General features: G+C 45.1%; 1 protein-coding gene across 1 annotated transcript; it reads right to left on the bottom strand.

Annotated features, from left to right (window-relative positions):
• Positions 1 to 1,116: 1,116 nt before the first annotated feature.
• Positions 1,117 to 14,511, bottom strand: MRPL45 (mitochondrial ribosomal protein L45). Its single transcript, XM_056864632.1, has 8 exons — positions 14,434 to 14,511; positions 11,666 to 11,867; positions 10,456 to 10,573; positions 8,768 to 8,866; positions 6,622 to 6,670; positions 4,167 to 4,316; positions 3,894 to 4,067; positions 1,117 to 1,212 (listed from the first exon to the last, which is right to left on the bottom strand). The coding sequence occupies exons 1-8, from the start codon at positions 14,509 to 14,511 to the stop codon at positions 1,117 to 1,119; spliced, it is 966 nt and encodes a 321-aa protein (XP_056720610.1).
• Positions 14,512 to 15,224: the final 713 nt, after the last annotated feature.

The following is a 15,224-nucleotide window of genomic DNA, read 5'->3' as shown; positions in this document are numbered from 1 at the left end:
AACTTGAAAATTAGCCGATTAAGCCCCAAACAGGCAGCTGCCCCAGATGACCGCCCCACCCCACCCCGTGCGGGCAAGCAGGCAGGCATCCAACCAGTGGTGCACTTGCCCACCTGGTGGCACAGGATGGTCTGTTGCAGCTGGGCGTAGCCATCCAGCTGAACACCGGAGTTGCTCCTGCTCCGCATGGTCAGGGCTGGATTCTACAACTGGCTCCTGCTACCTCCGCCTGCAGGGATGAAATGAGGACACACTGGCTAAGAACTCCCCCCTCCCGTGTGCATTCTGGCCCTGCCTCCTTTAACCCCTCCATTGTTGCCACTTCCGCCCCCAGCCCTCTTGTAGTACAGAGGGAATATGTTTCTCCATGACCCGGGTGAGAAAGGGTTAACATAGTTTCTTGGGCGGTCCTAGCAGCTCCACAGCTAACGACTCTTCCGCAAGGGGGAAAAAAGGCTCCTTTTCTCGGCAAAACAAACTCACATCTTTCTTGAATAGAGGCTATTCCTGTCCATGGGAGGGGTCGGATCGCCAGTCTTAGATCCTTCTGAGCTAGAGATCTGCCAGGACCCATGAAGGGCCAGACCAAATGATTTTGCAGGCCTTAAACGGCCCCTGGGCCTGACGTTTCCTACCCCTGGTGTAAATGCAGCCTTCCCGAATGCATACGAGCAATAGAAAGCCGAGTCTTCAACAGCAGTGGTTTGGATCCCAGGTTGCACTGAGTGACAGTGCTTTCCGTTTTATTCCCTAAAAATTAAAGCACCCCCCTCAAGCCTGATCTCTTTACTGATCAACATTTCAGCCAGAACTTGAAGATATGCAGTAACTGTCCTCCAGAGGAAAACTGAAGAAGCTGGAAAGATTGGGCGGTTCTGACGGTCTGTGGCATGAAGAACAGCCCAAGGGTCTTTAAGCAGATTGGAACTTGGTTAGAAATTTAAGTCTGAAAACAAATCCAAGTGCAAACTCGCACACCCATCTTGGCCAAATGCTTGCACAAGGAGGCAGTGAAGAGTATGACATGCTTAAGCATACAACTCATGAGTGTCCCCGCCCCCCCCCCCAGTCAGAAGCAACAAATCCTACCCCTGTGGCCCACCCCTTGGACATGATTCATATCACAGTCTGTTGCGTTGGCGTGGCTTGCGGAATGCTGATTTCTTCATATTCCTGCGAAGGTTTCAGAGGTGGGCCTGGGATCATAACAGTCTGCAAGTTAGGGGAGAAAAAGAAAAGAAAGAGATTAGGTCATCTATTTCCAAAATACGCTATTCTTTATTAATCTCCGAGCAAAAAGCCCATCGGGCATTATAGGACATGGAGTACTTTTTTGTTGTTTTTTATTTTTTTAATTATTAACCATTTGTATTCCTTTTTTGGGTTTAACTGGGAAACTATTTGGGACAAGGAAATGCGTAACCTAAATAAAGGGGACTATATGCCAATGAATACAGAAGAGAGAGTTCTTTTTTTAAAAAAAGCTTTTAAAAAAAATTATTAAACCAAAAAAAGGAATACAAATGATTAACTGGGAAACTATTTTGGGCAAGTAAATGCATAATCTAAATAAAGGGGAATATATGCTATTAAATGCAGCAAATAAATACACCCAACTGTCTAAAAAAAAGTCTAATGGCAATATCTAACTCCAAAGCAAAGCAGAAACTAATACAACAATAAGCTACAAACATCTAATCACAACAACCTAAGAATTAAATGATAGTACACAAATTAAAACAGAGCCCCGTGGCGCAGAGTGGTAAGCTGCAGTACTGCAGTCCAAGCTCTGCTCAAGACCTGAGTTCATGGAAGAATACAAGGATACAAAGAAGAAGACAGAAGTCCAAGAAGGTAACCAGTTGGTGACAAAGAGATCAGACATACAAGAAATGGATTTTTCATCTAAAAAAGTCATGGAAGGACGTGTGGATATAAGGAAGAAGAGAGCAGGTCAAGGAACACAGATTGAAGCCATGATGGAAATTAAGCCCAGAAAGAATTATTTTTGGATACATACCCTGTCTGAGGAAATGAGAGAGCATAAAGAAATCCTGTTCCCATACCTGACTGACTTATTTCAGTTGCAGAAGGAAGTATTAGACCATGGTTAAAGGACTGATTTAAATATGATTGCTGGATTGGAAGGCTTTGACAGTGTGGATGGGTGGCATGGCTATTAACGATGTAGTGGAATTAAGATTTAGACATCATTTTGGGATTATGTAAACAAGTCCTTCTTTTATAGACTATCAATTGATATAAAAGTATACTGGAATATGTGATTATTACTTTAAGGAAAATGTTGGAATGTACTAAGGATATTGGTTTTTTCTCCTTTTTTTTATATAAGGGGCGGACTTGTGATATGGGATATGATTTACACTGAAATAAGATCGATTAAACAGGAAATATCCCTAAAATATTGGAGAGGATGTTGTTTAATATGATTAAATTTATGTTATACTGGCTGCAATTTTATGCAGCCAAATGGAAAGGGACAAAGGTTTCAGAATAAAGGGATTAAATCATTTAAATGTTAGAACTGGTGGAGTTGGAGAAACTAGGGAAAAGGGGAGAATTGAAGGAATCATTGTGATAATGTATAAGATCTGGGAAAAATGGAAGGTTACTTTTTACTCTGATCCAGAATGTAAAATTTTATATAACATGAAACTTTAGAATGAGATTAATACTAGGATCAGAATATGTTAACGAAGGATAATAACACTTTATTAAGAGGTAGATGGAGGTGATGGGGAAGTCAATTTATTTTTTATGTTTAATGGTAATCAAGACAACAATTAATGTAATTGTGATTGTGATATTATTTTTACATTGTTGTTAAAATTATGAAGAATTTATAGTTTTAAAAAACCAATAAAAATTTATATATAAAAAAAGAAGAAGTCGTTTTCAGGTAGCTGGCTCAAGGTTGACTCAGCCTTCCATCCTTCCGAGGTTAGTAAAATGAGTACCCACCTTGCTGGGGGTAAAGTGTAGATGACTGGGGAAGGCATTGGCAAACCACCCCGTAAACAAAGTCTGCCTAGGAAACGTCGGGATGTGACGTCACCCCATGGGTCAGGAATGACCCGGTGCTTGCACAGGGGACCTTTACCTTTTACACAAATTAAAACAGTGAGTACGACATTGAAGAGGGAGTTCCTTAGTCCCGCCCCCCTCCTTTCTACCAATTGCAGAGGGCAGGAAATGATGCTTAGTCAACTTTTCCAAACCTGTTTCTATCGTTTCCCACAAACCGAAAATGGCCTTTAAACCCTTGGAAGGAACTACGGAATGTGTCCCTTTCCCTACCCAAGGGGGGACCCTCTAGAGTACAGGTGGGAAAATCAGAAACACTGACTGTGACCTTCTTCCCTCCCTCAATCCTGGCCTGAAGAACAGAAATCTCAAAATATATTACTCCAGAAACAAACAAGGTGTAGTGGAAAGTCAGGCTAGGTTGTGCAAAACCTAGGTTCATATCCCACGCTCCCGTGAAGATTTCTGAGTGACCTTGGGCTAATCACAGTTTCAGCCTAACCTACCTCACAGGGTTGTTGTTAGGAGAAAATGAACAGGGTCGTGAAATGTGCCACGCCATCCTGAGTGGCTTGCGGGAAGTGTGGAACAAAAGTGTACTAGTCTTGAAGCTGCCTTCAAAACAGGTTCTTTGCAGACTTCTTTGTGGTTCCTGGTGTCTGGGTCACCTAGCAACAAGGGTAGTGTCTGGGTCACCTAGCAACAAGGGTAGTGTGACCAAGCTAAGGAGCCACTGCCCCAGCCAAGCGCACTGTTTCTAGTGTCCTTATTACCCATGCACACGAGAACACTCTTGCCAATAGCTCGCCGAGGTTCGGGAGATGCCACGGCAAAACACCCCATAGTACCTTTGTGACAGCGTCTTTCGGTGGAGCCCAAGATGGAACAATCTTGCCATGCAATCGCCAGGGACTGTACGGGTTGACCAAATGTCTTTCCAGCACGATGTATTCCAGGACGTCCTTTGGTATCTGCTCCCCGCCATACATCAGCCGGCCAAACCGGTCGTAGATAGCTAGAGTCTGTCGGGAAGAATGGGAAACTTTCGGCATCCAATAAGGCTAGGCAGAACCAGTCAATATCACATCCAGGACAAAAGTGGCTGGACCCAACACACGTACCTGCCGGCTATGCATGCGGACTGTCACTTGCCCGTACAGGTTGCCCTTGTTCACCATATCGGTGCTTCGCACTTGAACCACACGAGGGGGCTCCAGGGACTCCACGAAACTCCAGCGGATAGTCTTGTATCTGTTCCCACGTACCATCTCCTAGTAATTCAACGGCATCATTTAGCTTCAATGGACCATCGGTTACTAACTCAAACTGTGCATTGTCCAAGCTCTGAGGAGATATGAGCACCTCTGTGAACCCTCTCTGTCCCTTCAGATTCCATGAAATGTCCATCCCCCCCACCCCCAGCAAGGACGCCCATGACCAATAGTGACATTGCAACAGGACTTTGGATGGGAAACTAGAAGATGATAACGAACACATGAAAATGCATTATTCCGAGTGTATCAAGGTCAGTGCTGGCCGTTTATGCAGGGCTGTTTTCCTGCAGTTACCCCCGCCGACTGCTGGGGGATTCCTTTTGATTATGCAGGCCTTTCCCGACCGTCAGAGGTCGCCTCAAGCTCCCCGCACAAATTCCACGCATTTTGCTCGCATTTTCTGGATTCCGGCTAAAACAGCACCTGGAAAACACAGGCAAAACGTGCAGAAACGTGCGGGGAGAGTGAAGCAACCAGACGGGCAGAAAAGGCATGATCAAAAGGAAGCCCAGAAGCAGTGGGCAGGGTGACCATGAGGGAAACAGCCCTGCATAAATGGCCAATGTCTACTCTGATGGGTGCTGACTCTTCAGGATATCTGAAAGCAGTCTTCCTCATCACCTAGTACGTGAGCCTTTTAAATGGAGATGTCAGGGATCATACCTGGGACCACTGAGCCACAGTCCCACCCATAGAAACAGCAAGAAAAAGTGTCTTTAAGAGCTCAGGAATTTGAAAACAGAAATCACAGGTGCCAGAATCAAATCAAGCTGAGAAGCCCACCTACAACTTGTTCCAATCCCTCTTCTAGCACCACCAAAGCAACATACATAAACAAAAGTTATGAAACATCTACTGACTTTATTCGAGGGCTGCAATTCTAAGCATACTTACCTGGGAGTACTTCTGAGTAGGCATGGTAGAGGTGCATATGAGGAATGGGGGTTTGGTTCCTTCTTTACTCTGAACCCTTCACCCAAGGTGCCTGTGGCCCACTCACTGTTTTGGTCCCACCCCCCAGCTCTGGTGCCCTAGGCAATTGCCTAGGCTTGCCTAATGGAGGGGCTGGCCCCGCCCAAGCCCAGAGTAAAGAACTCTGACTTCCCCCTCAGAAGTAGGTGGCAAAACTGAACTGGGTGATGGGACCAGCACAGGGTTGCCAGGTCCCCCTTGCCTCTGGCGGGAGCTTCATTGTGGTGGAGCTGGGAAGGGTGATCTGCGCATAACGTCACTTCCAGGGTAAACGGGAACGCTCTAGCACATTCCTCCCAAAACTCTATAGAAACCATAGAATTTTGGGAGGAATGTACTAGGGCGTCCCTGTCACTTCCGGGCTAAACCTGGAAGTGGAGTTAATCCCCCCCTTTAGAAGAAGAATTGTTTTTTATATGCTGACTTTCTCAACCACTTAAGGAAGAATCGAACCAGCTTACAATCACCTTCCCTTCCTCTCCCCTCAACAGACACCTTGTGAGGTAGGTTGGGCTGAGAGAGCTCTAAGAGAGCCGTGACTAGCCCAAGGTCACCCAGCTGGCTTCATGTGTAGGAGTGGGGAAACCAAGCTGGTTTACCAGATTGGCATCCGCCACTCATGCGGAGGAGTGGGGAATCAAACCTGGTTCTCCAGATTAGAGTTCACTGCTCCAAACCACTGCTCTTAACCACTATACCATGCTGGCTCCAGGGCTACCAGGTCCCCCCTTGCCTCTGGTGGGAGTTTCATTGTGGTGAAGCTGGGAAGGGTGATCTGCCCTTCCCGCCAGCCAGCTGAGGTGCAGCGGGCAACCCCCTTAATTGGCAAGCAATTGCCCGCCATTACCTGGCATCTGGCAACTCATGGCTAGCACTGCTAGTAGTGTTTGCAAGGCACTGGGAAGGGGGTGGCCACGTGAAATCTTCTATCAGTTGGCTGATCAGCATGCCACTGGCCGAAGTGGCAATGCAGGGATATCATGCAGAAGGAAGAGAGTGCTGAACAACTTCTGGAACAGGAGAAAGTTCCATGACAGCAGTGTGGTGAAGTGGTTAGTGTCGGACTAGGATCTGGGAGATCCAGGTTTGAATGGCCACTCTGCTGTGGAAGTGCACTGGGTGACCTCCGGTGACCCAGTCACACACTCACAGGGGTATTGTGGGGATAAAAATGGAGGCGAGGAGAACAATTTAAACTGCTCTGGGTCCCCCACTAGGGAGAAGAGCAGGGTATAAATTAAGTAAACTAAACATTAACTTCTATTTCACTTTTCCCCTTTGCTGTTCAGGGGGTCTTAACCCTTCAACAAAGATGTTTGCAAATATTTACCGGATAACAGCGTTCCGTCACTAAAGAGTGAAGCTTCTGCTTGTTAAAGCTGTAAACGACAAAGACAGCAGGCAGTTACCACGAAGCCTGTGCAGACTTCGATAATTCACTTCCTGAAAACATTTGGTACCCTATTCTGTCAACAGCAACACATGTACCCCAGTATATGCAAACAAGAATAATCTCAAAGCAAATTTTGCACAGGTACGTCCCAAGAAACCCAATTCACCACAGCCCTACAGCACACCCCTGATTAAGTACTGTAATTCAGCAAAGTCAAGACTGCTTTCTTTGTTCTGTTAACAGAATCACTACTACTGTTAATAAGGCTCTTTTTGCTTGAGTTAAGTGGAACCCCAGTGTAGTGAGGTGGTTAGAACTGTCGTACCCAATTCTCGGCTCATGGAGAGCCACATTCACCATTATCGTGCACCCGAAGAATCACATGATGATTACTGTATGCCTTTTGCCCCACCCCAAATATATACATGCAATAAGATGCAAGTATTAAAATTAAATGTATAACTATCTCTTTTTTAATTACCAGAGTACCTCTCAGCATGTAGGGTGATCTCTCCCTACCACTGCTGAACTTTAGCCCTTATGTATCTGGAGTGAGGGAAAGAGCTAGCAAGTCAGAGTTGTGACACAAACAGTACAATCCAAAAAAGAGTTACTCCAGGCTAAGCCCATTCATTTCCATAGGCTTAGACTGGACTAACTCTGCTTAGGATTGCACTGAAAGCCATGGTCACGCACTCATGTTTTCTTTGGGCTGGATGTCTAAAATACAGAATGCTTCCTTATGTAAGATGTTCAAGCTAAATTCTACTGTTGCAAGAGACAATCTCTCTCTCTCTCTCTCTGTGCTAAGTGGGAACCACCTGCCAACCACAACCCTCACCGGGCAATATCCTTGCCCACTTTCCTGAACGATGGGGTGGGTGCCACATAGGGGAACAGTGCTCAGAAGACCTACAGGTGCCATGTCAAGGAGCCACTGAGTGAATATTCCTGAGTTAGAATGTCAGGCTATGATTTGGGAGATCTGAGCGGAAATCCCCATTCGGCCGCAAAACTCACTGGGTGACTGCGGGCCAATCGCTTTCTCTCTCAGCCTCACCATTGTGTTGCGAGTTCTTGTTCTCCACTCACACGGGGCAGGGGCCCTGTTTGTGCTCCATGTGCCCTGGGAACATGTGACTGAGGAAAAGTGGAGCCCAAGATAGGGGCAACGGGCCATTTCTGCTATGGAAAGAATGGCACAGGAGGGTCTAAGATGAGGCCCTGGATGTTACTTGTGACTGTGAGTCTGAGGATCCCTCAACCTAACTTATGTCAAACATCTTGTGCAGATGAACCCCAAGAAAATCTTTGTGTAGTTCACTGGCAATTTAAGCCTGCTAATTTTCTGATCTTGTCAGATCTCAGAAGCTAAGCAGGGTCAGCTCTGGTTAGTATTTGGATGGGAGACCACCAAGGAAGTCCAGGGTTGCTATACAGAGGAAGGCACTAGCAAACCACCTCTGATAGTCTCTTGCCTTGAAAAACCCATAAGGGGTCGCCATAAGTCGGCTGCGACTTGACAGCACTTTACACACACACAATTTTAAAAGCCCCGTGGCGCACAGTGGTAAGCTGCAGTTCTGCAGTCAAAAGCTCTGCTCACTACCTGAGTTCAATACCAACGGAAGTCGGTTTCAGGTAGCCGGCTCAAGGTCGACTCAGCCTTCCATCCTTCCGAGGTCGGTAAAATGAGTATCTAGCTTGCTGGAGGTAAAGGGAAGATGACTGGGGAAGGCACTGGCAAACTACCCCGTAAACAAAGTCTGCCTAGTAAACGTCGGGATTTGACGTCACCCCATGGGTCAGGAATGACCCAGTGCTTGCAAAGGGGACCTTTACCTTTAATTTTAAGACTCTCAAAGCTGGTGTGTGAGCTTCTAAGGCTGACAGAATTCTCTATTACTGCTGAAGAGTTCTATGAACACCCAAAAGCCTACACCAACCCACAATCATCAGTCCTTTGAATCCAATAAGACTACTGTTGACAAGTGTGAAATTTGTGTATGCAAGTCGAGTGGTTGGGGTGTGTGTGTGTGCAGCAGTGAGAACCCAAAGAACACATCCCCCCCTCAAATCTTACTTTGTCAAACTATTGTGAGCTTCAATAAAAATATCCTGGGCTGTCACTGCAAAAGTTTTGGTGCTGAAGTCAGGGATGTGATCTTTGATCTTCCGGATTCTGCAAAGGTAAGGATTAGAAAAAGAAGTGTATGGCTCAAAGGGGATCAGAGGAAAAGCCGAAAACCGTACAGCAGGTAGTCTTCAAAAACGAAGCTTTCAGACTGCCCTACTACTAAAAACACCTTAAAACAACATGAAACACAATCTTTGTGATCCCAGCAGGAAGCACAGAAGGAGGATCTTCCTGAGCTAAGAAGCTGTTCATCAGCAGCAAATTCCAGAGGAACAGAACGAAGAGACAGCACGGTGTAGTGATTAGAATGCCAGACTAGGATGTGCGAGACCTAAGTTCAAATTCCCGCTCTGCCCTGGAAGCTCACCGAGTGATCCTTGGGCCAATCACTCTCTCTCAGCCTAGCCTACCTCACAGGGTGGTAGTTGTGAGAATACAAAAGGAGGGAGAACAATGTTGTAAACTGCTTTAGGTCCCCATTGGAGGGGAAAGCAGGGTATAGTTCCTCATACTATTTGTAGCTAAGTTACAAAATTCATTTCCACAAGCTTAGAAGAATTTTTTTGTAATAGAATTAAATTCATTCATGAGGATGGGCCTATAAAGGAGCACTAACCATGAAAACCAGGAACGGAGTATCCACATTACAACACAGCACATCTCTGATCAATAGGTACCAGGACAAAAAAAAGCTTCATCCTATCCAGTACACCTTGTTTGTGAATAGAATATCTAAACTGTCAGAGCAGGTGGACTTCTTATTTGGTCTGTCAAGACAATTTTGGGTTTGTGGATGTATTGTTGTATTATTTTTATCTTGCTTTTCAGACAAAGATTACCTCCCAAAACAGCTCAGAAGAAGAAGAATCAGAAGAAGAGGCTTACAATCACGTTCCCTTCCCCTCCCCACAACAGAGACCCTGTGAGGTAGGTGGGGCTGAGAGAGCTCTAAGAAAACGGTGACTAGCCCAAGGTCACCCAGCAGGCTTCATGTGGAGGAGTGGTGAAACAAATCCAGTTCACCAGATTAGAGTCCACCACTCCAAACCACCGCTCTTAACCACTACACCACACTGGCTTTCCAACCTGGAATGGTGCTTGGCTGTGGTCTCTCTTCCCTGTGATGGCTTCACTAGTAACAGCTGGTGGTTGGACATTTGTAAGTACCCCCCCTACCCCATTATATGGTACAACCCTTGAAAGACCACTCTATTTCAGAATACAGTTGGCAAAAATCACATGTTTTCAATGCTTCCCTTGTTTACAAAAAAAAATCTGCCTGCTGATGGTCAGGATATAAGAGGGCAGGGTTTGAGCTTAGCCTCTCATTGGTGCCATCCTAATTTCCTATGTAAGGAAATGTTTGATATGGGAAATATTTAGCTGTCAAATCTCTCTCTCACACACATTGTATTCTGAAGTGGTACCAACCCAGGAGATTGCACAATATGCTTTTCCTCACTGTGAAGGTCAACCATTTACAGTCTATGCCTCCTGAAATGAAGTGGTCTTCAGTCGTGAGTAAATGTTAAAGAGGCATTCTTTGAAAGACAGCCACAGGGTGGGAGGAAATAGGTTGTCACAGACGCCAGAGGCTAAACGGCTTGAACACAGAGATGCTTGGGGGTACGTACGCCAACTGGGAAGCCGCACTCTGCTTAAACTGCTCCACCTTCTGCTTCAATCCCTCCTTCGACAAAGATGAAAGGCGAGCATCTCCTTCTGGAGGAATGTAAGGGTCGAAGATCCCAGCTATGTGACCAAACAGAAAGCCAAGATTATAGCGGTGAACATATGACCCAAACATCTAAGATTCAAGTCAGACTGTGACCTATTGGGAGAGGTAATTAAAGCATGCTTAGGGCTGTTCATGACCCCCGTGGCGCAGAGTGGTAAGCTGCAGTACTGCAGTCCAAGCTCTGCTCACAACCTGAGTTCGATCCCAACGGAAGTTGGTTTCAGGTACCCGGCTCAAGGTTGACTCAGCCTTCCATCCTTCTGAGGTCGGTAATAGGAGTATCTAGCTTGCTGGGGGTAAAGGGAAGATGACTGCGGAAGGCACTGGCAAACCACTGAGGACTTATATGGCAGTTTCCACAGAGACGATTTTCTGTGTAGTTTTTATGGCTACTGCAAGCACAGAGGTATTCACAGTGGCAATGGAGCATCCCCAAAAAAGTATTCCCTATACCTTCCTAGCCTCAGCAATCTGTGGCTGTCACTATCCCTCCTGCCACCAGAGCGCTTTTTCAGGCTTTAAAAATTGATAATAGCTACATTGTTATCTAGCTCCTCCAGATGAAGCCTGCTGGGTAACCTTGGGCCAGTCACAGTTCTCTCAGAACTGTCTCAGCCCATGCAAAGGCATGAAATGGCAAACCACCTCTGAAAGTCTCTTGCCTTGAAAGCCCTATGGGTCGCCATAAGTCAGCTGGGCCTTGACAGCACACACACAGATGGTTACAGCATTATAATGATTGATTGCAACAATGAAGTAGTCCCCAGTCTTTAAAAAAAAAAAAATCTCTAGCCTTTTTTGTTGCAGTTATAAAGCAAAACATGCAGCTAGTATAAGCCCACAAGGAAAATACAAAGAACACTGTCAAAGAAACATTTCTATTGCTTACAATCCAGCTTACATTGTGGAAACAAACTCTTTATATGTGGAGAAGTAGTACCTTGTATGCACAACTACAATTAAAATATTTGGCTCATTTTAAAAAGCCACCTAAAACTCTTTTGAGCACTACCACTATAGGCTAAGGATGACCAAAAGATATTCAAAAGAACATATGAGATTTCGTATTAGACCCTTCCCCACAACAAGCATTCACAACTACCCACCTGTGCAGGAAATATTCATGGGGCGCACTAGCCGTTCATGAGGGATCACAATGCCCGCAGCCCTGGCATGCATTTGTTGCTGTTCTGGTGTCACATACTTTGGGTTGGCAGAAGGTGGAATGAAATGTCGCTTCTTTGTTCTCACTGGGATCATGAGAGAGGACGCAGCCAAGCGGGCAGGATTCAGTAAACATTCTGCACTCTTAGAGAATTTTTGTTTTAGAAAAAGTAGACAAAACACAATCCAATTACAACTCTATCCATTATTTTCAAACTTCACAATTTCAAGCCAACTGGATATGTACCAGCTGCCAGTACACTCTTAAGTACACTTCAATTAACGCATGCACACAGAGGGCAAAAATAGGCGCTTCTCATATTAAATCTGTACATTTATGGCAGCTTCCTTGTCCTTGTAAGAAAACTACAACAATCCCTTCCTTGTAGGGTATTTGCCTTTTTGAAACTAAAGAAAAGCATATACAACTCTTCTTTTCTGAGAAAAATGTGTGACACACAAAAGCCTTCACAAAACAAAAAGAAGCACAGTATACCTCTCCAAGCAAGGAAAACATTACAAAGGGGGAAAAACTTCTTCAAAACTAAGAGAAACTCATAATGCACATGTATTTAAAACCACACAAGCATAACCAATGCTTCCTAGAGCAAAGACGTATTTACCGTACATAAAAAACACATGCATGCATAAAGGCTCCTTCCTAACACCAAAGCAAATACCCCAGTCCAAATCAATAACGGCAGAGGCACAAGCACACAAATACCATCCCTTCCTCCCACCAGGACTCATTTTGCAACTCTGCTGACAGACAGAAATTCAACAGGTGACAATTTCCCCATCTCATCTCCAAGGCTACATATGTTGCAGCTACTGAATCACACCCTTTAGTACATCTATTAAAAGAACAAGGGTCCCACTAAAAGCAAAATGTGTCCATATGAAAACCCCTGCCAACTTATTTCCTCCCACATGTGTGTGTGTAAAGTGCCTTCAAGTCACAGCCGACTTATGGCAACCTCTTTTGGGGTTTTCATGGCAAGAGACTAACAGAGGTGATTTGCCAGTGCCTTCCTCTGCACAGCAACCCTGGTATTCCTTGGTGGTCTCCCATCCAAATACTAACCAGAGCTGACCCTGCTTAGCTTCTGAGATCTGACGAGATCAGGCTAGCGTGGGCAATCCAGATCAGGGATTTCCTCCCACATACCCCTTCCTTTATTCCTGTTTCTTGGTCTTTTCTCTATTTAGCTTTTCTTTAAAAATTAAAAAATAAATCAGCCCTTTAGAGAACAATCCTATGCAGATAATTCCAGAATAGCTGCGTTACTCCGTATCACCCACATTTATTCCAGCAGAAACTTCCATGATTCAGAGCTTATTTCATCAGGTACAAGATGTACAAAAACAGTAGCACTTTAAAGGAGAATAAAAGTTATTTCAACATAATTGGCAGTGAGCTCTGACTCAATAAAGTTCACGCAGGAAGCTTTCACTAAAGTTTATGCAAGAATAAATTTGTTCACCTTTAAGGTGCCGCAGAACTCCTGAAAAAAATATTCTGAAGTGTAAGGATGTGCTACTGGCCACCAAGTTTAAGTTAATTCATGTCATCGTATTCCCTATTACTATGTATGGGTGTGAAAGCTGGACAATGAAGAAAGCTGACAGGAAGAAAGTAGATTCCTTTGAAATGTGGTGCTGGAGGAGAGTGTTACGGATACCGTGGACTGCCAAAAAAACAAAGCAGTGGGTTATAGATCAAATCAAGCATGAACTGACCCTAGAAGCTAAAATGACTAAACTGAGGCTATCATATTTTGAGAAGGCAAGAGTCACTAGAAAAGACCGTCATGATAGGAAAAGACAGGGCTACCTTAGTTTAATATTTATGGAAGGGTATTTTTGTCCTAGCCATGAAGGAGTGAGAAAAGATTCTGAAAAACAAATCAGTGGGTTATAGATCAAATCAAGCCTGAAACTAAAATGACTAAACTGAGGCTATCGTATTTTGGCCACATTATGAGACGACAAGAGTCACTGGAAAAAACAGTCATGCTAGGAAAAGCTGAGGGCAGCAGGAAAAGAAGACCCAGCAAGAGATGGATTGACTCAATAAAGGAAACCACAGCCCTCAATTTGCAAGACCTGAGCAAGGCTGTCAAAGGTAGGACATTTTGGAGGACGTTGATTCATAGGGTCGCCATGAGTCGGAAGCAACTTGACGGCGCTTAACACACACACACACACACACACACACGATGTACAAAAACAGTAGCACTTTAAAGGAGAATAAAAGTTATTTCCACATAATCGGCAGTGAGCTCTGACTCAAGAAACTTCACGCAGGAAGCTTTCACTAAAGTTTGTGTGTGTGTAAAGTGCCGTCAAGTTGCAGCCGACCCCTTTTTTTTGGGGGGGGGGGGGTTCCATGGCAAGAGACTAACAGAGGTGGTTTGCCAGTGCCTTCCTCTGCACAGCAACCCTGGCCTTCCTTGGCGGTCTCCCATCCAAATACTAACCAGGGCCGACCCTGCTTAGCTTCTGAGGTCTGACGAGATCAGGCTAGCCTGGGCCATCCAGGCCAGGGCATGTCAATGTTAACAGTATGTGAATGTGAATGCGTTTGTGCAGATTGCTATGCACAAAAACAAGACAGCAACAGCGCAAAGATGTAACAATCGCTAACCCCACCCCCTCGCACACAAAAAAGCGACTCGCCCCTCGCCCCCTTTTGTTTCCCGCCCGATACCTGCAAAGACACCCGCAGGGCCGCTTTCGCCATCCCGAGCTGCATGGGGGCGGCCATCTTGCTTCGGGCGAACTGCATGCTGGGATCGCGGAGGCGGGCTTCCGAGGCCGGGGGGGGGGGAAGAAGGAGGCAGAGTGGAAAATTCCATCCGCGGCGCCTGCAGCGGATGGGAGGCAAGAAGAATCTGGGTCCCCGCCTAGTCTGCCTTGGCCAGCTGCAGAAGGGAGCAGGCACCCTAGCCGCCCCATAATCAAAGAGTTGAAATGCACAATAAAAAAAATTAAAACTTTTTCTTTTGTTTTACAGCACTGGTTCCCAACCAGGGGTCCATGGACCCCCAGGGGTCCGCGAGAACTAAATTAAGGTCCGCGAAACAAAGTTATAAACCCATAATAAATTAATATTTTCAATTAAAAGTTTTCTATTATAAAAATATATATTCAAATATTATTCTACGTTTAATGTTTCACTAGCAGTTATGATTGAAGTTTATTTTCAGATTCTTGGAATTTTTATTTTGAACCTTGGGGTCCCTGCACCGAACAAAAAAGTCCTAGTGGTCCCTGGTCAAAAAAAGGTTGGGAACCACTGTTTTACAGTATATATAAAGAGCAAGAGTCCAGTAGCACCTTAAAGACGAACAAAAATATTTTCTGGCAGGGTATGAATCCATCTGGATTCACATTCGAGCTGTATCTGAAGAAGTGAGCTGTGGCTCACGAAAGCTCATACCCTGCCAGAAAATATTTTTGTTCGTCTTTAAGGTGCTACTGGACTCTTGCCCTTTTCTA

This window comes from Euleptes europaea, chromosome 18 (genome assembly GCF_029931775.1).
Source record: "Euleptes europaea isolate rEulEur1 chromosome 18, rEulEur1.hap1, whole genome shotgun sequence".
Lineage (NCBI taxonomy): Eukaryota > Metazoa > Chordata > Lepidosauria > Squamata > Sphaerodactylidae > Euleptes > Euleptes europaea.
The sequence above is the reverse complement of the archived record's forward strand: the minus strand, read 5'-3'. Positions and strand labels throughout refer to the sequence as shown.

Coding starts and splice junctions, on each gene's coding strand:
- MRPL45 (XM_056864632.1), bottom strand. CDS start 14,511: ATGCAGTTCGCCCGAAGCAAGATGGCCGCCCCCATGCAGCTCGGGATG. Junction 10,574..11,665: donor CATGAATATTTCCTGCACAG/GTGGGTAGTTGT, acceptor TTGGTCACATAG/CTGGGATCTTCGACCCTTAC. Junction 4,317..6,621: donor TGACGGAACGCTGTTATCCG/GTAAATATTTGC, acceptor TTGAATTACTAG/GAGATGGTACGTGGGAACAG.